The 21,183-nt window shown below is 62.1% G+C and overlaps 1 protein-coding gene across 4 annotated transcripts in view; it reads left to right on the top strand.

Annotated features, from left to right (window-relative positions):
* The window catches only part of SEPTIN9 (septin 9), a 153,009-nt gene that overhangs the window by 69,046 nt on the left and 62,780 nt on the right, over positions 1 to 21,183 (top strand). For 3 of the 4 annotated variants that reach the window (XM_047757121.1, XM_047757123.1, XM_047757124.1), the window contains one exon: positions 14,208 to 14,849. In XM_047757121.1, coding sequence (XP_047613077.1) covers positions 14,208 to 14,849 — 642 coding nt within the window. Of the gene's footprint in view, positions 1 to 8,870; positions 8,947 to 14,207; positions 14,850 to 21,183 lie in introns of those variants that run through there. The other variant, XM_047757122.1, reaches the window with a different exon arrangement.

The raw sequence follows: 21,183 nt of genomic DNA, 5'->3' as shown, positions 1-21,183 counted from the left end.
TGATGCGGCTTCACCCTTGCCCACGCCGTGATGTTGAGCTGGACATTAGCTTCTCTGTGCCTCAGTTTCCCATCTGTAAAATGGGCATGGGGGTAAATCGCTCGTCTTTGAGTGGCCATGGGACAGGCATGAGCTGCCGTAGCAGAAGGGACATGCCTGGTGTGTGCTGAGCACTCAGGAGATGTTGAGTCTTCAAGGTTCAAGGCCAGAAACACTTTGCAGAGACAGAGAACGTGGCAGGCAGGGGCTGAGGCCCTGGTGGGACGGGGGCCTGTCCTAGTCTGTGACAGGAGAACCACACGGGGGGCTTGCACAGCATGTAAGGCTCAAGGTCAAGCCTCCGGCAGATTCATTGCCCGGCGGAGGCGGCTTCCAGGTTCACGCGTCTTCTCACCTGGTCTGCACAGGGCAGAAGCGGGGAGAGAGCTCGCAGGGGTCTTTAGGGCACTGATCCCGTCATGGGGCTCCACCCTTATGACCACATCACCCCAAAGGCCCCACCTCCTAATGCCAGCACCCTGGGGGAGTATCATGCAACCTGGGACCTCTGGGGGGTCATGTTGGGTCTGTAGCAGGGGTCAGCATGGACGAACCTGGCTCGGGCCTGTAGGAGGTGACAGTCTGTTGGGAGGCGTGTGACGGCTGTTCCAGGGAGGAGGGCAGAGGTTGGCGGAGCCCTGAGTCTCTCCGGCTTGTTTCCTTGGAGGCCCTGGCAGCTAAGGTAAACACTGTGAGCCTCAGGCGGACGGCGGGCCCTTGGGACCCAAACACCGCCTTGTCACCCAGGCCTCTGTCCCAGCAGCGCCCAGTATAGGACAGTATTGGACAAAGACCCACCCAGGAGCTGGACAAAAGACCGTGGGTGCCTTGGGGGAAAGTGGGGGGTGGGTGGGGCTGCTGGCCAGGGCTGCCTCCCAGACAGTTGGGTGCTGAGGCTCGTCTTCCTGTAGGATTTGCAGGAGGGGGTGGGAGAGGAGGCTTGGGAGGGCAGAAGGAGCCTGGGGAGGGCACCCTGGGGTGCCAGGCCCACCCAGCCCTCCTGATAGAACCTTGGGGAGGTGGGCCCCAGCGCTCTGCTTTTTAATAAGCTCCAGAAATGAGAGTCTGACCGTCATTTGGAGCTGAGAAGGATCTGAGGCCAGAACGTTGGAACCACAAAGGAATTTAGAGACAGAGCAAGATGACATAGAGCTGCGCTGCTGCGTCTCTCCACGAGCCTGCGTGTCTGTGTGTACAGTGCAAACATCTGTCTGCACACAAAGACTGGGAGGGCCTTCCCCAAACATTGGCAGCGGTTATCTGGGTCGTGGGTTTATAGAGGTTTTTTTTCTTCGTATTCTCTGTGTTTTGCAAATTTTCTGCATTGCACAAAAATGTCCTGTATTGCTTTTCTTTTTTTTCTTTTTTCTTTCTTTTTTTTTTTTAGGGTCGCACCAGAGGCATGTGGAGGTTCCCAGGCTAGGGGTCAAATCAGAGCTGTAGCCGCTGGCCTACACCACAGCCACAGCAACACGGGATCGGAGCCACTTCTGTGACCTACACCACAGCTCACAGCAATGCTGGATCCCTAACCCACTGAGCGAGGCCAGGGATTGAACCCACGTCCTCATGGACACTAGTTGGGTTGGTAACCTGCTGAGCCACAGTAGGACCTCCCATTAGATACTTTTTTTTTTTTAAGTTCATTGTCAAAAAGAAAAACAATTCACCCTCCTGCTTTGGTTTGAGGGACCCGGAAAGTGACTAGTTCACTAACGCACAGCAGCCACGCCCTGGGTCCTGCGGGGTCTTTCCAGCTCTGGCCTGGGGTGCTGGGGGCGGGGACGGCTTTGCCCAAACAAGCAAGCTGTGGGGACCCCCCTCTGCCAGCACCGCTCGCAGTTGCATGTGCAGCTTGGCCCTCGGCCTCGGCCTCGGGGGGAGCGGGCTGGCCCTCCCTGTCACCCCTGGCCAGGCCCTTCCAGCTCCGCCGAGTGTTCAGAACTGCTCGGCCTGTTGTTGCACGAGCAGTGAGAGGAACTTGGGGCTCGTGGCAGACCCCTAAAGGGCCCTCGTGGGGTTGTTTGGCATCCCGGCTGGAAGGGGCCTTCCAGCCCATCACCAGGATGCTGAGGCCAGAGGGCTCACCGGTCACTGGCTGGCTTGGGGTGGGGGGTGAAGATGACGTGTGTGACAGCTCTGTGCCTCGACCAGCAGCCCCGGCTCTGGGCCGCCTGCGGAGCTGCCCACCCTCCCGCCGAGGTCCACCTGGCCGCCGAAGGGCTCCAGTTTTAGATGAAAGAGTCACCCCCGCCTGCAGCCCCGTTTCCCGCAGGCGCTCTCTCTGCTGCGCCGGGACCCCGCCACCCTACTCCCAGGGACTTTGGGACTGGATGGGTTGGTTGTGTCCCCAGTGATTGTCGGGGACTCCGGCTTTCCCAGGTGTGGGTGTGTATGGGGAGGGAGCTGGGTCCTCTCCCTGCCCCACGTCCCCTGCAGCTGGTGGCCGGAAAGGCCCGGCCATCTGGGACGTCATAGGGCAGGACTCCAGGAGGGGGTGATTGGCAGCCAGGCCCCCACGTGGCCGGCGGGCAGGGCAGAGGTTAAGGGGCTGCGTTGGGTGGCTGGGGGCGTCCCCTCATAGTGCTTTCTGGCAGGGAGGGTTTGGAGTTCACCATACCCACTCTCACTTTTTCCTTCTCCGGCAGCCAGAAGCGGAATTGAGAGGTTGTCTGTTTATGGGGCGCGGCCCCGCGGGGGAGGTCGTGTATCTATCACCTGCAGCTTAGCAGGCCCGCGGCCGGAGGCTCCCACACTACCTGCCCCAGAGGCCCTCCCAGGTGGACCCTTTGCAGTGTCCTGTTTAAGGCTGGTCGCCCTCCGAGGATGTTTGGGGCACAGCACCTGCCTTGCCTGGAAGATGGGTCCATTCTGTCCTGCAGGGGATTTGCCCTGAAACCTGTGCAGGACGGATGAACACTCAGACGCTCAAAGAACAAACGTACAGAGAAAAGATTAAGTTGGTTGCTGCCTGGAAGGTGTGGTCGGGTGGCCACTGGCAGGTATAGCAGAAGGGCAGGCCAGCTGTGTGGCCAGTTCAGGGAGGCCTTGCAGAGATGGAGTGAGCCTGAGTGTCCTGTGGCTGCAGCAGAGACCCCAGGCTGGGGGCCCACGCACGGTTCCGAGTCCACAAAGTCTGAACTCGGGATGTGGGCAGGGCTGGTTCTTCCGCCCAGCCCCTCCCCCGCTCCTGAGGGTGCGGCCCTGCGGTCCTCGCGCCCTGGGCAGGTAGGCACATCCCACCAGGCTCTGTTCCCCATGTCCCCACGCCCGCTCTCATGAGGACACTCTCTCAGGTGTAGAGTCCTTCCTAAACCCAGGATGATGCCATCGGGAGGCTCCGAGTTCCATGTGTGAAGACCCTCTCGCCTAACGAGGCCCCAGGCACGGCTTCCGGGGTTAGGACACGGACCTGTCTTTTGGGGGGTGAGAGCCCAGGAAGGCCTGAGAGAGGGTCCTGGAGTGGCCTCGCTCAGCCCCCAGCGGGTCCTTGGAACAGGTGGGGGCCCCAGGAGCCCCTTCCAGAATCGTCTCGGTGTCCGCTGTGGTCTGTCCCCCACAACCAACCCACATCCTCCTTTTGGTTTCCTGGACCCCTTCTTCTCTGCCAAGCGCCCCCACGTCTCTGAGGGTAGAGACCAAAGCCTCTTGTGCCTGCAGGGCTTTGCGGCCGCCCAGCCCGCTTGGCCAGCCGGGGTCATGTGCTGTGACCCGCTCCACTCCTCGGAGGCCTGGGGAGCAGCTGGACTCGGGGGCGCTGCCCTGATTGGGGCCTGAACCCTGCTCCCTGGGGTCACCGTCCCCTGTAATTAGGCCAGAGCGCCTATGAGCTCGGGCAGCCACCCTCCTGCTCCCGCCCTCGGGCCACAGCACGGCTCCCTCTGTGCCTCTGTCCCTCTGTCCCTCCACTGGGCCGAGCGGCCCCCGGTATCAGGCTCTTTTTCTTTTTGCATTTTCTGAGTATCTCTGCCATTCCCCGCAGCAGGCAGCGGGGTGGTTGCTCGGCCCCGTGGGTCGGGGACGGCCGCCCCCGCTGGGCTGAGAACAGAGCGGGGAAGAGGCGTCCACCAGGTGGACCGTTCCGCTGGCCACTGACCTGGCAGCCTGGCCCGGCGCCCTGGAGCCAAGACTGACCCCAGCTTTCCCAGGGTGTCCTGGTCTCGGTCTGCGCCCAGCCCAGTGGCATGAGAAAGGACCGACAGGGGGACAGCGGCTGTGGGCAGGCCCGCTTGTCTGCAGCCTCTCGGTGGAGCGAGCTTTGGGCTGACCCTGGTCCGGGGTCGGGGGCCAGGCAGCGTGGCATCCAGGGCACCGCCCTCCTTGGGACCCTCCTGTTCAGGGGCCGGGAGGGGCTGTGCTCAGACCTGGAAGCAGCATCGCAGTTCTCTCGTCCAGACAGGACCCCCTCCCCTGGGGGTGTCTGGGGCAGCTGGAGGAGGGGGCGCAGATTAAAGGGCTCTGTGACCTCTGAGCCCTTGGTGCTGCAGCCTGTGGCTTCTGGTTTTGAAGTGAGTCCCCTCCCGGGCTGCCTCCTGTGCGCCTCTGCTGCCATTTATCACGGGACCTTTGACCCTCAGAGGCCAGCGAGGCCCTCTGTCCCCTCCCTTCCCCCCGAGGCCACTGCACCTCGGCCCTCCTCCTGGGCCTGAGATGCCTGGTAACAGCCCGCCTGCCTGGTGTCCCCACCCCGGGTCAGGACATTCTTCCCCTATCTGGGCCGCCTCTCTGCGCAGCCCTGTCCCAGCGGGGAGAGCCCCCCGCTGGCCCGAGACCTGGGAGGACAAGTCCTTTCCAAGGCACCCAGGTCTCCTAACTTTAATTTTGTCAAGAGAAGACAGAAGTCCAGTATCTTAGGGTGACTGTTCCTGGTGTCACCAGAACCCGGGGGCCCGGAGCGGGGGTGGGGGGGCAGCCGGAGGGAGAAGAGGCCCCAGGCCGGGAAGCGGCTTCCTCGAGCCTCTGTTGTGGTTTTTCTCTGTGTGGGGAGATTTCTTGGAGCAGAGGTTGCTCGGTGGCGGTCCCGTGAGGCCCGTCAGGGTTTCTACTGTCAGGCAGCTCCCCGATCCCCAGAGCCATCACCCCAAGACCCTTCTCCAGTGGAGGGAGGGGAACACCAGTAAGGAACCTGCCTTAGGTTAGGCCGACCAGGTGACTCATGGCCCCGATGGGGACGTGGTTGGGAGTGAACAGGGTGCCCTGACTGATGACACTGGAACAACAGCTGCGAGCTGGGATGTCCCAGGTGGGCTGGACACAGGGGCCCTGCCCCAGGAAGATGTGGGGGAGGCTCAGGCCAGGGGCCGGCCAGCAGCAGGAAGGGGCCGCTGGGCCAAGGCCTCGGCAGCTGTGCAGGGCCGGGGTGAGCCAGCGGCTGACGCGGGCCGGGAGGGGAGCGGCCCCTTCCCGCCAGCCAGCCCCATCCCTCGGCACCGCGTGCCCTCCCAGAGCTGGTGATTCACCGCAGGAAGAGGCTTCGTTCAGCATCAGCAGAGGCGGAACGGAAAGGCCCGTGGTGTGTTCTGTTGGTGTGTTCGTTTCCTGCGGCTGCCCAGTGCCTCCGTCTGGGGGGGCTTCAAACCGTGGAAGCGGGGTCTCCCAGCTCCGGGGTCAGAGGTCAGACGTCAGGCGTGGGCAGAGCTGGGCTACTGCAGCCCCTGGGGAGGGTCTGTCCCAGGCCCGTCTCCCCGAGTCTAGTGACAGCCGAGGACCCTTGGCGTCTTTGGCTGCTGGGTGCGTCACTCCGTCTCTGCACGGCCTTCTCCTTGCCTGTCTGTCGTCACGTTTAGCCCCCCCGCCCCCTTTTCTCAGGCCAGGGGTCGAATCAGAGCTGCAACTGCCGGCCTACATCACAGCCACAGCATCTCGGGATCCAAGCCTTGTCTGTGACCTACACCACAGCTCAGGACAATGCCAGATCCTTCACCCACGGAGCAAGGCCAGGGATCAAACCCGCATCCTTGTGGTTATGAGTCGGGTTCATTACTGCTGAGCCCAAAGACACCTCCAGGGCCCACCCTAATCCAGGGCAGTCCCACCTCGGGATCCTTACCTTGAGTCCATCTGCAAAGACCCTTTTTCCACGTCGCTTCCCCAGGCCCCGGGAGGTAGGGCTCGGACACACATTTGGGGGCTGCCACGGGACCGTGTCCTCTGCAGACACCGAGGTTCGGAAGCCCTTGTGAAGGAGTGGACAGGACCCATCCCGGGTGGGTTAGACTGTGCGGCCAGGCCGGCCGGGACTGGGGCTGGTTCTGCCGGCATCCTCGCCGGCCGGGGTGCGAGAGCTTGTTCCAGGGAGAAATGAGCACAGCGTGCTTGAGGACGGAGATTTGGAATCCCGAGGCCCGGCTCGACCGCAGCCACCCCTGGGCTCCCTGCCCAAAGCGGCGGTCTTGTTCGTGTCCCGAGTTGAGGAGGCCGGGGGTCACCGGACTCCCTACGGCCTCTGCACTCTTTTTGTGCCCGGAAATGTCACGAGCAGGAAGGGCTGCGTGGAGGGTCCCCCGTGTGCTGCGTGGCCGCCTGGGAAGGAAGGAGGGGGCTTGCTTGTTTCTCTTGGCCCAACTTGGGACCCCAGCTGGCGGGCACAGCGGGCCTCCTTCACACATGGCTGTTCCAGGGCGGGGGAGACCCCCCGATGCCCGCGTCCTAACAGCCCAAGGAAAAGACAGTCATCAGAGTGAATTGGGGGCCATGGCGGAGGGGTTGACCTCACATTTTTACGGGGGTGGGGGGTCTCCCCGGGCGTAGAGACCCTTGGTGGACCCGCAGTTCTCAGGGACACTGTGGCTTGCCCTGAGCAGCCCCTTGGGGTTAAGCGGAATTGGCTGCGCTGGGTCCTCCTTGCCCAGAGGACCAGACCATCTGAGGGGGGCAGTGCAGGCTGTCAGGCCAGGGAGCGGGGGCTGTGTGGGCCCTTCAGCCACGTGTGCAGATGAGCTCGGGGTGGCTGGTGCCCTCAGCCACCATGCTGGCTCCTGGCCCCCAAGCTAGAGCCAGAGAAAAATCGGGGCTGGCACCTCTGCGTTCCTAGGCTGTCTGACCTCGCAGCACAGCCAGGGGCCTGCCTGGGGAAGGCGGGGCACCCGGGGGGGGGGGGCTCTGAGCTGTGGGCGCCCGTGGGCCGTGCCTCCTCTCTTCCTGTCTTTGGACTTTGCCTTTGGCTGGGCCACGGGCCACCCCCCCTACGGCTGACCGGGCTGCGAGCCACCCCCGGCCGGCCCACCAGTCCAGGCCCCGCACAGCCATGGTGTCTATTTTAAGCTCTTCCTTCTGGAGGGTTTTGCTCCCAGAGGACACCCCCTCCCACTCTCCCCATCTGTGTCCCCCTCCCTGCCCCGAGCCCGCCTCCCCCACCTGCCCTCCTGCCCCTCCCCATCCCCCTCTGAGCCCCCAGAGGCAGCTCCTGAGACAAGGATTCGAGGGATGGGCCATCCCACGTACTCCAGAGCATGGGAACGAGACACGGAGGGGAGGCTCGAAGGCGTGCCACCACGACGGGAGGGGGGAGCCGCTTGGGGACTCTGCGTCATGCCCCCAGAGCCATGCCAGCGCCCGGGGAGGGGGAGCCGGTGTTTACCCTCCAGTTTCTGGCTAAAGGCAGTGGGCCTGGGGAGCAGTGTAACCCCTTTCTGCCTTCAGGGCTTGGGCACTGGGTGGGCGCCAGGAGATGCCCTCGGGCACAAGGGCAGATACTGGCCGTGGGCGTGGTGGACGTGGGTAAGGCAGGTGCAGCTTCGGCCTCCGGTGGGGTACCCACACAGGCACGCGTGCTCACCTCCCCAGAGTTGGGTCGTTGTTTGTAGTTATACCAGCAACAGTCACAATGGCTGTGCGAACACCGCTGTGTCCGTATCTGCAGCACGACAGACGCAGAGCGCGGGCCCAGAGGTGACCATGGTCAAGCTGCCCCCTGTGCGAGCCCCTGCGTTAGGTCCTGAAAGCAGCAGCCCCATCCACATCTAGGCTGCAAGGACCCCCACCGCCCCCGCGTGCGGCTAGCTCTCAGCTCCTCGGAGGCATGTAGGGCCTTTGTCCTGTCCTGCCCTCTGCCTGGACTTGTCCCCTGGCTTTGTCCTGCCCCTCTTTTCCCAGTGAATCCGCCCTTTTGCTGGGATCAAGTCTGGCTTTTGTGGCCTTGGGCTTCTTTCCTTTGGAGGAGTTATTGCTTCAGGAACCAGCCCGTGGGTGCACCTGCTGCCCTGGAGGGCGCCTGTCCCCGCAACTGCAGCCCCAGCTCCCTGCTACCCTCACAGGAGAGTGAGAACAGCGGGGCTGCGTCCAGTCCACCCCAGTGGCCGCAGGTGCTCGGGACTCACCTCTGCATCCTGGTGGCTGTGGGCTTACCTTTAGGGAGGGTTGTCCTATAGCCTCAGGCCAGGGAGCAGGGAGGTGCCTTCCTTTTGTCTTCATCCTGAGCCCGGCTCTCAGGTGTCCTCTGGTTCTCTGGACAGAACCCACTTGCTGCGGCCTGGAAGAGACTCACTTTGACCATGGCCGGTGCTCCTGGAGCCTGAGCCCAGAGTCGGACCCCTGAGCTGGGTGGCGGCCACGTCGTTCCTCCCAAGGGGACTGACCATGGCTTTGTTTTGACCTTGGTTTCCAGCATTTTTGTTTTGCATGACATTTGTCCCAGGCTGGAGCAGGGCTCTGTGGCTCGCCCCCATGTCCCCTCCCCGGACGCAGCAGGAAGTGAGCAGGACGGGGGACAGGACTGCGGGCAGGCAGCCTGCGGGCCTTCACAAAGGGCTCTTGTGTGCCGCGCATTCCTCCTTAAACAGGCCCAGATCCAGGCCTCTCCCGCGCCGACCGCCTGGCCCCGTAGCCGCTGAGACTGTAGGTGCTCGATGGACGGGAGAGGCCGGGCTGGAGCCGCCGCGACCCACGCCCTCCCCCCTTCTCAGCAAGGTTTGTGTTTGAAGAGCAGTGTGGATGGTTTTATCCCCTGAAAATATGAAGCGACCCACATTCACGCAGGCACGTTGGGACAAGGCGGGAAAGTGTGATGACTTAAACAGGCGCCTTAATTCCATCCAGAGGCGGCCTTTCCCCTCGCGTGTGCGTGCGCCCTGCACATGTGTGTGCGATGAAGTCAGGCCCCCGCGGACGTCTCTCTGTCCCTCCTATTTTTGCTTGGTCTTCTCAGCGTTTCTCATCTTCAGGACGTGATTTTGATGACTTGGCAGGACTCCGGCATATGGGTTTAGAAAATCTATGTAAACGCGAATTGTTTCCAGCATTTGCTGTTTTCATGCTGATGCAGACATCCCGGACATAAATCTCTCCATACGGCTGCTTATTTCCTGGGGGTTGATTCCCAGCGCTGAGCCAAAGGGCATGACAGTCTTGGGGCCTCGGGGTGCTCGAGGGGGAGGGCCCTGGGGAGCAGGCGAGGTTCCAGCCTGGCTTGGCCGGGGGGCATTCTTGTTGGGGAAGGGGTGCGAGCAGAGGTGACGTCCTCTGGGGGATGGCAGTCACTTTTCCTCCCAGGGGCCCTGTGGGGACCTCCCAGGACAGGCTGGCCCCACATCTGGTGCCTGCAGACAAAAGGAAGCAGCCCAGCGCCGCCCCCGCCCCCCCCCCCCCCACCACCGCAGCCCCGCCACTGCCCAGTGAAAGGCCGCTTTTCGCCCCAGTCCATCCCCTCGGACAGCCGGACCTCAGAGCTGCCGTGGGGTCACGTGGGGTCTCCCACCTCCAAAATGACATGCTCAGGAGTGCTCTCGCCGGCTTCCGCGGTCCCGTGGGCACCCTGGGCTGCCTCCCTGCAGGGAGGGAAGAGGAATGCAGTGAAAAAAAAAAAATCCGCCCTGTGGGGTGGGGGTGGGGTATTCCTGTTCTCCGCCAAGAAAACCGAGAGTTCAGCCCTGGGGAGGGAGGGGCGGCCGTGTGTGCGTGTGGGCAGGAGCTGGAGCCTGCTGGAGGGCTCCCATGCAGGTCGGGATGCCAAAGGACCCTGGCCTGCTGGCTTCGCCTCATTTCCCCAGCTGGGTGCTGCTTATGTCACAGTGTCCTCCTTAGAGAGGCAGCTGCTCCTGGGGTGTCCTTTGTAGAGCCTGCCTCAAAAAAATGGTCTCGTTTCATCACCAAATGTTCCGGTGTAAAGCTAGAGCGGTGTCTTTCCTGCGACACCGTCCCCCTCCGAGGTTTGTGTGATTCCAGGAAAGGGAAAAGGAGGCAGCTTCTCCTCCTGGGATCCCTGAGGGCAGCAGCTCAGGAGCTCAGCCATGCTTTCGTCAGTCCATCCGCTGGATGTTTTGCTGAGTGTGATTGGGGCCGGGTGCAGAGTCGGGGGGACGGCCCCAGCGGGCAGGCCCCCCGACAGTCTTGCAGCCCAGAGGTTTCTGCCTTTTAGTGGTCTCTGAGTTAACTTCTTGTGGCTGCTGTAACAAATGGCCGCAAACAACAGAAATTTACTTTCATGGTTCTGGAGGCCTAAAGTCCAGAATCAAGGTGTCGGCAGGGCCAGCCTTCTCTAAAAGCTCTAGGGAGTCCCCCCGGCCTCTTTCAGCTTCTGGTGGCTCCGGGCATCCTTGGCTTGTGGCTGCATCACTGCAGCCTCTGCCTCTGTTGTCACCTGACCGTCTCTGTGTCTCTTGCTCCCTCTGCTTCCTCTTCTAAGGACATTTATAGGACCCAGAGCCCCTCCTAAGCCTGGGGTGGTCTTGTCCTGAGCCCTTACCTCATCACATCTTTTTTGTCCTTTTAGGGCCACACATATGGAGGTTCCCAGGCTAGGGGTTGAATCGGAGCTGCAACTGCAGCCTACACCGCAGCCACGGCAACACCAGATCTGAGCTGCATCTGTGACCTACACCACAGCTCATGGCAACGCCGGATCCTTCATCCACTGAGCAAGGCCAGGGGTTGAACCCACGTCGGATTCGTTTCTGCTCAGCAGTGACGGGAACTCCCTTACCTTGTTATATCTGCAAAGACTCTTTTTCCAAATGAGGTCACTTTCACAGCTTCTGGGGGTTGGGATTCAGATGTACTTTCTAGGGGGATGCTATTCAACCCGCTGCAGAACCTTAGAGAAAAGTGTGGCTTCTGAGGCTGGAATGGGGTTGAAGGCCTGGTGCCTCCCTGTCCTGCCCCCCTGCTTCCAAACCTGTGATCCGGTCTGGCCTTTAGTTTGTGCAGAAGAAGAAGCATGTGAGCCCCCAGGAGGGCTGGAGAGCTGGCTCGTGGGGTAGTGGGGGAGAGGACGTCGGGCTGTCTTCCCAGGGACCCTCCCCTGCCCTGAGGACCGTCCCAGCAGACGAGGACGGCCAGGGTGACACGGAGGGTGTGGTGTGAAATGCACGGGGCCAGAGCAGGCTTGGGGAGGAGGCAAGAGTGAGCCTGCCTTTCGGGGGACGTGAAATCCTCGGAGCGGGTGGGGGAGTGGCATAAGCCCTGCCAGCCCTGGACATTCATTTGCCGAGCAGGGACCGTCCTGCTGGTGGGAACAGGCTAGACTAACGGGGTGGCGGTGCCGGGCAGCAAGTGTGGGGATGGATGATGGAGCTGGATGCTCAGCGTGACCCAGTGTGGGGCCAGGGGTGGCATGTGCCAGGAGAAATGCAGAGCTGGCATTCTCTCTGCCTCGGCAGGTTAAGGGTCCGGCATTGTCACTGCTATGGCTTGGGTCACTGCGGTGACGTGGGTTCAATCCTTGGCCTGGGAACTTCTGCCAAGAAAAAAAAAGAGAGAAAGAAACACAGAGCAGCCAAAGAGAGGAGAGGGTGGTGGTTGGGGCGGGATGGTGCATTTTATGTGGATTTGGGGTTCCAGGGAGCACTGACCTGGTTCACACTCATCACTAAGTCTGGACGGCAGGTGCCCGAGTCAGGGAGCCCTTGGCTTCAGCACCGGGTCTTAATTTGTGGGTCGAAGTTGGAGGTGCCCTCAAATGGGCTCCCCAAGGAGGGGGTTCTCCAAACGGGGGCTGGGGCGGACCTTGCCGGGACTCCAGGAAGAGGTGGTCTTATCTCGTGGGCAAACCTGGGAAAAGACGCTCATGCACCTAGTTCCTGTTCTCCCAGCTCCGCCCCAAGGAACTAACACAAGGACGCCTGGAAATGCCTGTGCCCAGATGGACGGGAGCCACTGTCAGGGACCGGTGGACAGCGCTCTGGGGCAGGGGTAGACCAGATGCCTCGGGAGGCCCTGGGACCTCTGAGAGGGCACAGTTCCGGGCATCCAGCCCGGACTTTCTGGTCATTTTAACAGGCACTTGACCGCTCTCCGGGCACTTCGGTTTGCACCCTGTAGTTAGCTTGTTGGCCAGCCCCTGGTGGAGTCCCTGCACGGGCACCTGCCTGCTGCCCTGGCCATGCAGAGTATCCACCCGAGGTTGTGGCAGGGCCCATAGACTGAAGGCAGCCCTCGTAGTGTTTTTTAAAGGGGTTGTTTTTCTTGGTTTATGCCAGCATTTAAAAACTAGGAGGTTACGTTTAAAATCTAGATTTCCAGATTCTCTGAATCTAGAACTCTGGCCTCCCTGGGCCCACATCCCAGCCTGGTGGCAATGATGCTCAAAAGCAGGTGTGTCCCCGAGAAGGTGTGCGGTGCCCTGCCCGCCCCTGAAATCTACACAGCTCCCTCCTTGGAGGGCGTTTCCCATCCCCGAAGGGCCTCTGGCGTGGTTGAGCTTTGCAGCCCAGGATTTTGTGCCCTCTGGGCCTGCCCAGAAGGAGGGGTGCCCAGGGCTTTGAGAGGGTCCCCCAGAGTGCCACATTTGGGGAACTTTACACAACCAGGTATCAGAACTGGGGCCTCCTCCGCTTCCCCCCACATCCAGAGCACACATTCCCCTGGCCACCCACCCATGCAGGCGCCCCCCCCCCCGCCATGCCCGGGTCTTCTGAAGGAGGCACTGCCCACGGGAGAGACTGGGCTGCATTGGACTTTGGAGGAAGGAGACTAGAGATGGAGCCGCCCAGAATGGCCCTGAGAGCTGGTCTTGGGGGCTAGGGACAGAGATGGCGGGGTCCCACCTCATCCCGGGCTCCTGGGGCTGCGAGGCGAGGTGCAGAGGGGGCGGGAGAGGCGTTGTGGGTCTCTGAGGGCCGGCTGTGGGCCCTGCCGGGGAGGAGCTGGTGAGTGTTCCTGCCACGTGGCCCCTTCCTGTTCTGTCTTTGTAACTGGGAGCAGCTGGTTCTCGTTTGTGGCGCGGCTGCAGGGACCGTGGGGATGGGTGGCGGCTCCCTGGGCACTGTCCTCACCGCCTCGCAGAAGCAGATCCTGGCGGAGATGGGGGGGCGCCGGGCACATTGCCTAAGCACCCGGGCCTCAGTTTCCGCCTCTGTGTCAGGGGGTTGTAGTAGTATTTACACCGTGGGCTAGGAGGGGAGTCAGTGTGGTTGTGCACAGTAACAAGCCCAGGGCTTGCCGGTGTTACAAGACCCCGCACTGGGAGTTCCCGTCCTGGTGCAGTGGCAGCGAATCTGACCAGCATCCGTGAGGACGCAGGTTCGATCCCTGGTCTCGCTCAGCGGGTTAAGGATCCGGCATTGCCATGAGCTGTGGTGTAGGTCTCAGACACAGCTCGGATCTGGCATTGCTGTGGCTGTGGTGGAGGCCAGCGGCTACAGCTCCGCTTCAACCCCTAGCCTGGAAACCTCCATATGCCGTGAGTGCGGCCCTAAAAAAAAAAAAGACCAAAAAAAAAAAAAAAAGTTCTCGTGCTGGCTGTTCATGCTGTTATTGATAGGATGGTGTCATTCCCGTGGGGATTCTGATTGGTTAGGTTGTGGCTGTTGTTATGGGGGCGTGGTCCCCCCACGGCTGCTGGCGGTGGTGGCGTTTGCTGGTGGTGTCTGTGTTGGCTGCAGGTGAGGGATGAAGAGATCATGACAGGAAAGAAATCAAAGGCTCCACTTGAGCCAGAGCATCCTTATAGAAAGTGTAGCCAGTGGGGCCGCAGCCCCAGCACGACACGGAGGTCAGAGGACATTCCCCAAGCTTCAGCCCTTTCTCTCTCTCCCAGAACGAGTGCTTGCTGGTGTCTCAGTCCCCTAGCAGACTGTCCCCTTTGCTTGCTGAGGGTGGACGGTGCAGAAGTCTCCCCGGGGTCCTGGCTGCAGCATCCCCGCCTGCGACTTCCCAGGATTCCCCGTTAGCAGGATGCGCCCCGTGGTTCCGGAGCCCGCTGCTCATCACGTTCTCCTCTCTTTGCTTTTCAGCCTTGAAAAGATCTTTTGAGGTCGAGGAGGTTGAGACGCCCAACTCCACCCCACCCCGGAGGGTCCAGCCTCCCCTGCTCCGGGCCACCGTGGCCAGCTCCACCCAGAAGTTCCAGGACCTGGGTGTGAAGAACTCAGAGCCCACGGCCCGTCATGTAGACTCCCTGAGCCAGCGGTCCCCCAAGGCTGCCCTGCGGAGGGTCGAGCTCGCGGGGCCCAAGGCCGAGCCGGTGTCTCGGCGCACGGAAATTTCCATCGACATCTCGTCCAAGCAGGTCGAGAACGCTGGCCCCACCGGGCCGTCCCGGTTCGGGCTCAAGCGGGCTGAGGTGCTGGGCCACAAGACGCCAGAGCCCACCCCCCGGAGGACGGAGATCAGCATAGCCAAGCCCCAGGAGGCAGCCCACCGGAGGATGGAGACCCCCGGCTCCAAGACCCCCGAGGCGCCCGCCGCCCCCGCCGCTGACGCAGCCCCCAAGAGGGTCGAGATCCAGGTGCCCAAGCCAGCCGAGGCGCCCGCCTCCCCCATCCCACCCCAGACCCTGGAGAATTCGGAACCCACGCCGATGTCTCAGCTGCAGAGCAGGCTGGAGCCCAAGCCCCAGCCCCCCGTGGCTGAGGCTCCCCCCAGGAGCCAGGAGGGTGAGTAGCAAGGCACCTGTCATCTGTGCCGGGTGGTTGGGGGCGGGCAGCTGGCTCTGCCCTGGGGTCTGGGGCTGGATCTGGATTTCCCAGCGCTGGGCCACGCTCTGGGCAGCAGGGACCAGAGGACCTTCAGAGGTCCCTTCCAGCCCGGGTGTGCCGGTCTGTGTCTCCCCTAATGAACGTGACCCTTCAGAGGCACCGCATGCCAGGCACGGTGGGGCCGGTGTTGGGACGAGGCCTGGCTGGTGTCTGGGGCGTGGAGGGGAGGCCGTTGCCTCACGGTCACCCGTTGGTCTAGGGCCTTTGCCTCCGGATACGGCCCCTCCCAGGGTGAGGGGTGCACACGCGGCCGAGTCAGAGCGGATGTAGTTGGGGAGACGGGGTCATCACCACCCAGATCTTGGTGCCCCTGGGCGCTGGATCCCCAAGGGGTTGGTCCTGCTCTGGGGAACAGGCGGGGGGTCCGCTCAGGGTGGCACTGGCCTGGGCCGTCAGGGCTGGCACATGTATAAGGACATCCTGCCCAGCGCTGGACGCGGCTTGGGCCAGGACCGCAGGGACCAGTCGGGCCGGCTCTGTCCAGGGAACAGGATGTGAACAGCCGTCGAGGAAGCACGCGGGCGGTGCTGTGGGAGCCGAGGCCTCCTCAGCTGAGTTTTGGAGAGTGAAGGATTCGGCCAGGCACAGGGGTGGGGGGTGGGAGGATCCCGGCCCAGGCCGCGGTCAGTCCAGGGGTGTTGGGGAGGCTGGTGTCCGGGGCGGGGCTGTGCGGTGTTTCTGGGGAGAAGAGTTTCAGCCTCTGAGCTGGGCACCAGCGCCCGGACCCGCAGCCCCTCTCTGTGCAGATGGGAGTCCGGCCGTCCATGGAGAGGTCCGCGGGCCCGCGAGGCTGTCCTCCCACCCGTGGGGCTCCTCGAGCTGGGGGTCAGCGTGTGTGTCCGTCACGTGTGTGCATGTCTTATTGGCTGGGTGGGGAGGGGGCTCCCTGAGACCAGGGCTCTCGGGCTGAGAACCTGTAGGCATATTTGGACCACGCGGGGGTCGGACAGATGCTGCAAGGAGGAAGGATGCTCGGCTTTGGGGGAGGCGGCTGACTCCAGGAGGAGCCTTTTCCTTTATAGCAGCTCCCTGGAAGTCACTGTGGGGAGCCTGGAAGTTACAGGGGCACGAAGTGGGCTGGGAGGAGGAAGCGAGGCCCCCTGTGGCCTGGGGCTGTGGCCTTCCCTTACTCGGCCTTGGACTTGAGGCCCTGGGCAAGTCTGGGTGCGGGGCAGGGCCTTTCTGATGGAGAGGTGCTCCCCAAATCTATTGCAGTGACTTCGGAGGGACCCCAGGTCTGAGCGCCGCCTCCTGCTACCAGCCCCTGGCCTGAGGCTCCGTCCGCTGTTCCCTCCTTCCCCTCCTCTGGTCTCAGCCTGTCCCTTCTCTCCAGGCACAGATCTGTTGTCCCTCGGCCTCACTTCCTGTCCATCTTGCCTGCCCACCTGACACTCCTGTCGCCTTCCTCTCTTCCATGGGGGGCTGGGTTGGGAGCTCCTGGAAGCCCCCCAGCTCACAGGTCCTGCTCTGACTGTCCTCCCGGGCTCACTACCCCTTACCCCTGAGGGCCAGCTGGTGCTGCATCAGGGAGGTGGAGAGCTCTGTGTCCTCCAATTAGACCTCAGCCCTCTACCTCCGGGAAGCCTTCCAGGCTGTGACTGTGGGTGCTGAACAGGGTCTTCTGGGACCTCAGCTGAGCTGCTCCTAGATTGACCTCCATAAAGCCCAGCACTGATGAAATCCATGCCTACACTGAGCCCTCACTGCCCACTTACCCAGCCCGCCCCCCGCAATGGATTCACTCTCTTGTCCAGCTCGTACCTCCCCTCTCCCCAGCTCCTCCTGATCCCCAACCTTGCTCCTCTTCACAGCACTGCTTTTCAAACTCCTATGCATCCTTCAAAGCCCGGCTCAAAAGACACCTCTCCCACTAGCTGGAAGTAGCCTCACTCCCTCTGATTCCCGTGCCTTTTTCCATCTTCCTCATGTATAATATCATGTGTGTGGCTTGGGATGTAAATTATTTGTGTATGAAGCTTTTTTCCCCTGCTAGATAATTTTTTAGCATAAAAATAGTCCCTGGATTCTAGGTTACTTGAGGGTAGGGCTGTTGTCTTTTTTCTTCTGAAGAACTCTCAGGAGGCCCCGAGTGACTCGGACAAAGCAGGTGCTCCATAGAACAGTGTAGGAGGAGTGACATGGAGGTGTCTGTTCTGTGCCTCTTGCAGGCAGATGCAGCGACCCCACGAGACACCCCCAGGGGCCAAGCAGATACTTTCCTGGTCAACCAAGAACTCTGCTTGTTGGGTTCTCGGTTTCCAAGGCTGCTGGCCCCTGCCCCCCTCCTTCTTGTCCTCTGGGGTCATCCCTGCCCCTCTCGTGGGCTCTGGTTGGGGCTGGGCTGCAGGACCCAGAACCCTGTCTGCGTGGCGGCTCCTGGCTCTGCCTCCCCCCTGGAGCCACCTCCCTGGCTCCACCGGCCAAGTTTCCCCAAGGCTGCCTTATAAGGCGGGCACTGGCCGCTCACTCATCAGTCTGGTTCTTTGCTGTCTCTGGATGCTCATTGGAGGCCGGGTCGGGGGGGGGGGAAGCTGGGGTGCCCAGCAGCGTGGCCAGTGGGGTGTCCCCCACTGGCGCCCAGCTTAATTTGGGGGCGTGTCGCGGCCCCACCCCATGGGCCAGCTGGTTCTGAGCCATCACTTTATGTCACTCCTTGCCAGGGTTCCATCCCTGGCCCCTGTCAGTGGGCTAAGGATCTGGCATTGCTGTGAGCTGTGGCCTAGGCTGGCAGCTACAGCTCCGATTCAAGCCCTAGCCTGGCAACTTCTACATGCCTCGGGTGCAGCCCTAAAAAAAACCATCTAGAAATATTCTTGGTTGTGGGTGGAGCCTTGAGGAAGGTGCGTGTCCGGCCCCCATGCCTCTGGCGGTGGGCGTGGCTTTGGGCAAACAGGTGAGCCTGGAGCCTTCCAGGTGTATCAGGGACCCGCTGCACCGGGCCTGTGTTAGGGGCTGGGACAGAGGAGGGATGATCTCACTTCCACAGGGAACAGCGGGGACCCCCAACAGGGCCGAGGGTGGAGGAGACTGGCAGAGTCGGCTTCGGGGAAGTGAGTTCTGAGCCAAGTCTGAAGGGAGAGGAGGGTCAGCAGTGAAGCAGGGAGGCGGTGATGTGCCCCAACAGTGTCTGGATGGGGTCAGAGGATGTGCAGTGGGGGAGAGGGAGCCACCATCTGATTAGGGAGGCAGGGCAAGCTCGGCAAAGGCTCCCAGACACCCCCCGACCCCGCCGTGTTCCCAGGACACCTCACAAACTAAGGTCCCCCCGGCTGTCCCTGGCTGTGAGCTCCCTGGTGACTGCATCCTGTCCGCCTTCATCCCAGCCCCTGGGGGACGGCAGGAGCTTGAGAGATGCTGAGGGACTTGGGTCTGATAGAGCCGTGAACTTGACTCTCGCTGTGCCTTGAGCCCTTCGCCTGCAGAATTTTCTTCTGTGTGAGGCTAGTTGTCTCTCTTCTGGTGGGACAAAGGCTGGGCCTCCAGCAGGAGTGCTCCCACCTGGCTGTCTTACCTGGAAGCCCCCTCTGCCCTGGCCTCCTCCCCGTGCCCGGCATGGGCCTAGAGGGTATCCAGGCACCCTCTGAACTTTGCGGACTGGGTCCCTTTCTCTTCCCCCTTTAAGAGCAGACGCTCCGCTGAGGGCCATGTGCACCTCGGTTGGCAGCAGGAGGGCCCCACGCACGGGGGACAGGGACACCCGGGGAAGGAGTGGCCAGGCCCGGGTGTGTCTCCTTCAAGGTGGGCAGAGTAGGGGGCAGGGAAGCCAGAGCTTGGCCCCAGGGCCCGGGAGAGAGAGCCCGCCTCCCTCGCTGGCCTTCCCAGCTGTCTGCCAAGCCCGGCCCCGCGGTGAGGAGGAAGGAACGAGGGCCCGTCCAGGGAATGCAGCGGAGCAGCTGCGGAATGCCTTAAATAGAGCGGGCACAGCTGCGGGAGAGGGCGGGTCCTGCTCCGCCTCCCCGCAGCTCGGGCGAGGCCCTGACCACCCAGCCTGGCCCCGGAGCCCCGGCCCCTGGACACGTGGTGCTGGGCGAGGCCTCCTGGGTGCCCGCCCTGGGAAGCCAAGCAGCTGCCAGGAGAAGGGCTGTGTCTTCGGCCGCAGCCGCTCAGGCCCGGGACAGCAGCTGGAAGCCAGGTCCGCACAATGGGGCCGCTGTCCCGGCTGTGCCCGCTCCCGACAGCCGCGCTCTGTGCACAGACGGCGCATTCAGCACCGGAGGAGCAGCTCAGACCCCCACCTGGCGCCCTGAAGTGCCGGCCGTCCTGTCCAGACCCCAGGTTCCCACAGGCGTCCTGCAGGGTGGTGCCACCTGGTGCCCGCAGGCCTGTGGCCACATGTGGACCCACGGCCATGTGTCCGGAGTGGGGGGGGGCAGGGGCAGGGGACCCTTCTCTGCACAGGCGTGGCTTCTTGGCTGTGTTTTCCCCATCCGGCTTTCCCTGATGGGGCCTGCGTGTGGGCGACACAGGTGTCCCCTAGAACCCCAGGGGCTCCCGGAGCTAATGGCAAAGGCAGCTCGTGTCCAGGTCTGACCTCCCCTTCCTGCTGCTGCCCCAGGCACACGCTGTGGAACCCCAGGGCTCTGGGGGACCCAGTCTGGGAATCCCTCGTCTGTCCAGTGCAGTTCAGAGAGACCAGCACTGGTCCCCAGCCAGGAATTGGGCCGAGAAGCCCCCTCTTCTCGTCAACTCTCTCCTTCTGAAGTGTAACGCCAGAGGGTACAACCTGCAAACACAGAAAGCTCAAGCTGGGAGCCCCCGGGAGGCTGGCCCACGTGTTTGGGGAGGGAAATGGCCTTGAGACCCCAGGCTCTGTTTCTGCCCGGCCCTGGCCTGTTGACCTGCGCCCTCTGAGTCCCTTTGCTCGTTGTCACCACGGGCCTGATTCCTCCTGCCCGGCGGCGCTAGAAGGACAGTGCTAACACGCGGGGACCGCCAGCACCTGGAGGTTTGGTTAATCCAACTCCTGAACGAAAGCCAAGTGCAGCCTCACGTGAGGAACGTCGCACATGTCCCCCGCACGGCGCCTGTCCCTCCCCGCGCGGAGTCAGCGCCCTGCCCCGCAGTCCCGGCCCCCTCTGCCCCGCTGTCTTCTCCTCTGCCAGTTCTTAAGAGCGACGCGTGGCCGTTGGTGGAAGAGAGAAGGTCAGGACCCCGGGCACTGTGAAGAGGGACCCTGTCTCTCGCGCGCCCCGTCCCCGGGGTGGCCCGGGTTAGCGGCGGGGCGCGCTCTGGGTCCTCCTGGATTCGGCACGTGCGTGTCTTCCCCCCTGGATGAGCCTGTGGATGCGAACTTGGCCCCTTCCTCTCCCCCCAGCTGCGGCCCCGTTCCCTTGCCCGGCCCTGCCGTTCTTGTCCAGCTTCCCCGGGTTCCAAGGCTTCTGCGAACACCCCGTGTTTGTGTTTGTGCACGTGTGACTCTTGGATGGGCCTTCAGGAGGGGACTTTCTGCACCAAAGGATGCAGGGTGTTGAGTCCTGTTGCCCAGCTGGCCTCTACAGCAGCTCCGTCAGTGTCTCGTTGGGACAGCCAAGGGGTGCCCTTCCCCCAGGCTGAGACGTGGAGAACCGTCTGATGGATGTGTCTGTGCTTCTCTCATTACGTGAGGGGTGTCCTCTTTGCCTCCGTGTACCCGCCTGGGTTCCCTGGGAATGGCTCCTGCCTGTCCTTAGTTCCTTTTTTCCCCCAGTTGGGCTCTTAATCCTTGGCTTTTGTTTTCTTTTAAAGAGTACTTCTTACGCCTTTGTCATAGCTGTTTCAAGTGCCTTTTGCCAGTTGTGGACTTTTACTTTTGTGTATGGTGTGTTCTTGCAGAGATTTTTTTTTTTTTTAACCCTTGGGGGTCAAGTTTATGCTTTTTCTTTTCTCTTTTGGGGGTTTACGTCCTGCTTAGAGACCTCCTGCCTTCCAAAAATCAGAAAAAAAAAAATTCACTCAGGTTTTCTCCTGGTGCTTTTATGGTTTCATTTTTAGGTACTGAAGTCGCCAATCCACCAGAATGTATTTGGGCTTAAATGGGAGGTAAGGATGGACGGGTCGTGCCCGGATATAAGCGAATGAGCTGGTCTGTAGCGTGGGGGCAGGTGTCTGCCTGCCATTTTTATCAGTTTGGGTGTCAGCGGCGTGCTGGCTTAGCAGAATAATTTGGATGTGTTTCCTTTTTTCCTTCTGTGTTCTGGAGCGCGTTAGGCAGCAGCAGCACAATCACCTCTGTGTTCAAACGTTTCAAGAATCC

The sequence above is a fragment of the Phacochoerus africanus genome, chromosome 14 (genome assembly GCF_016906955.1).
Source record: "Phacochoerus africanus isolate WHEZ1 chromosome 14, ROS_Pafr_v1, whole genome shotgun sequence".
NCBI classification, from domain to species: Eukaryota; Metazoa; Chordata; class Mammalia; order Artiodactyla; family Suidae; genus Phacochoerus; species Phacochoerus africanus.
Note: the sequence above shows the minus strand (reverse complement) of the source record. Positions and strands in the feature narration are given on the sequence as shown.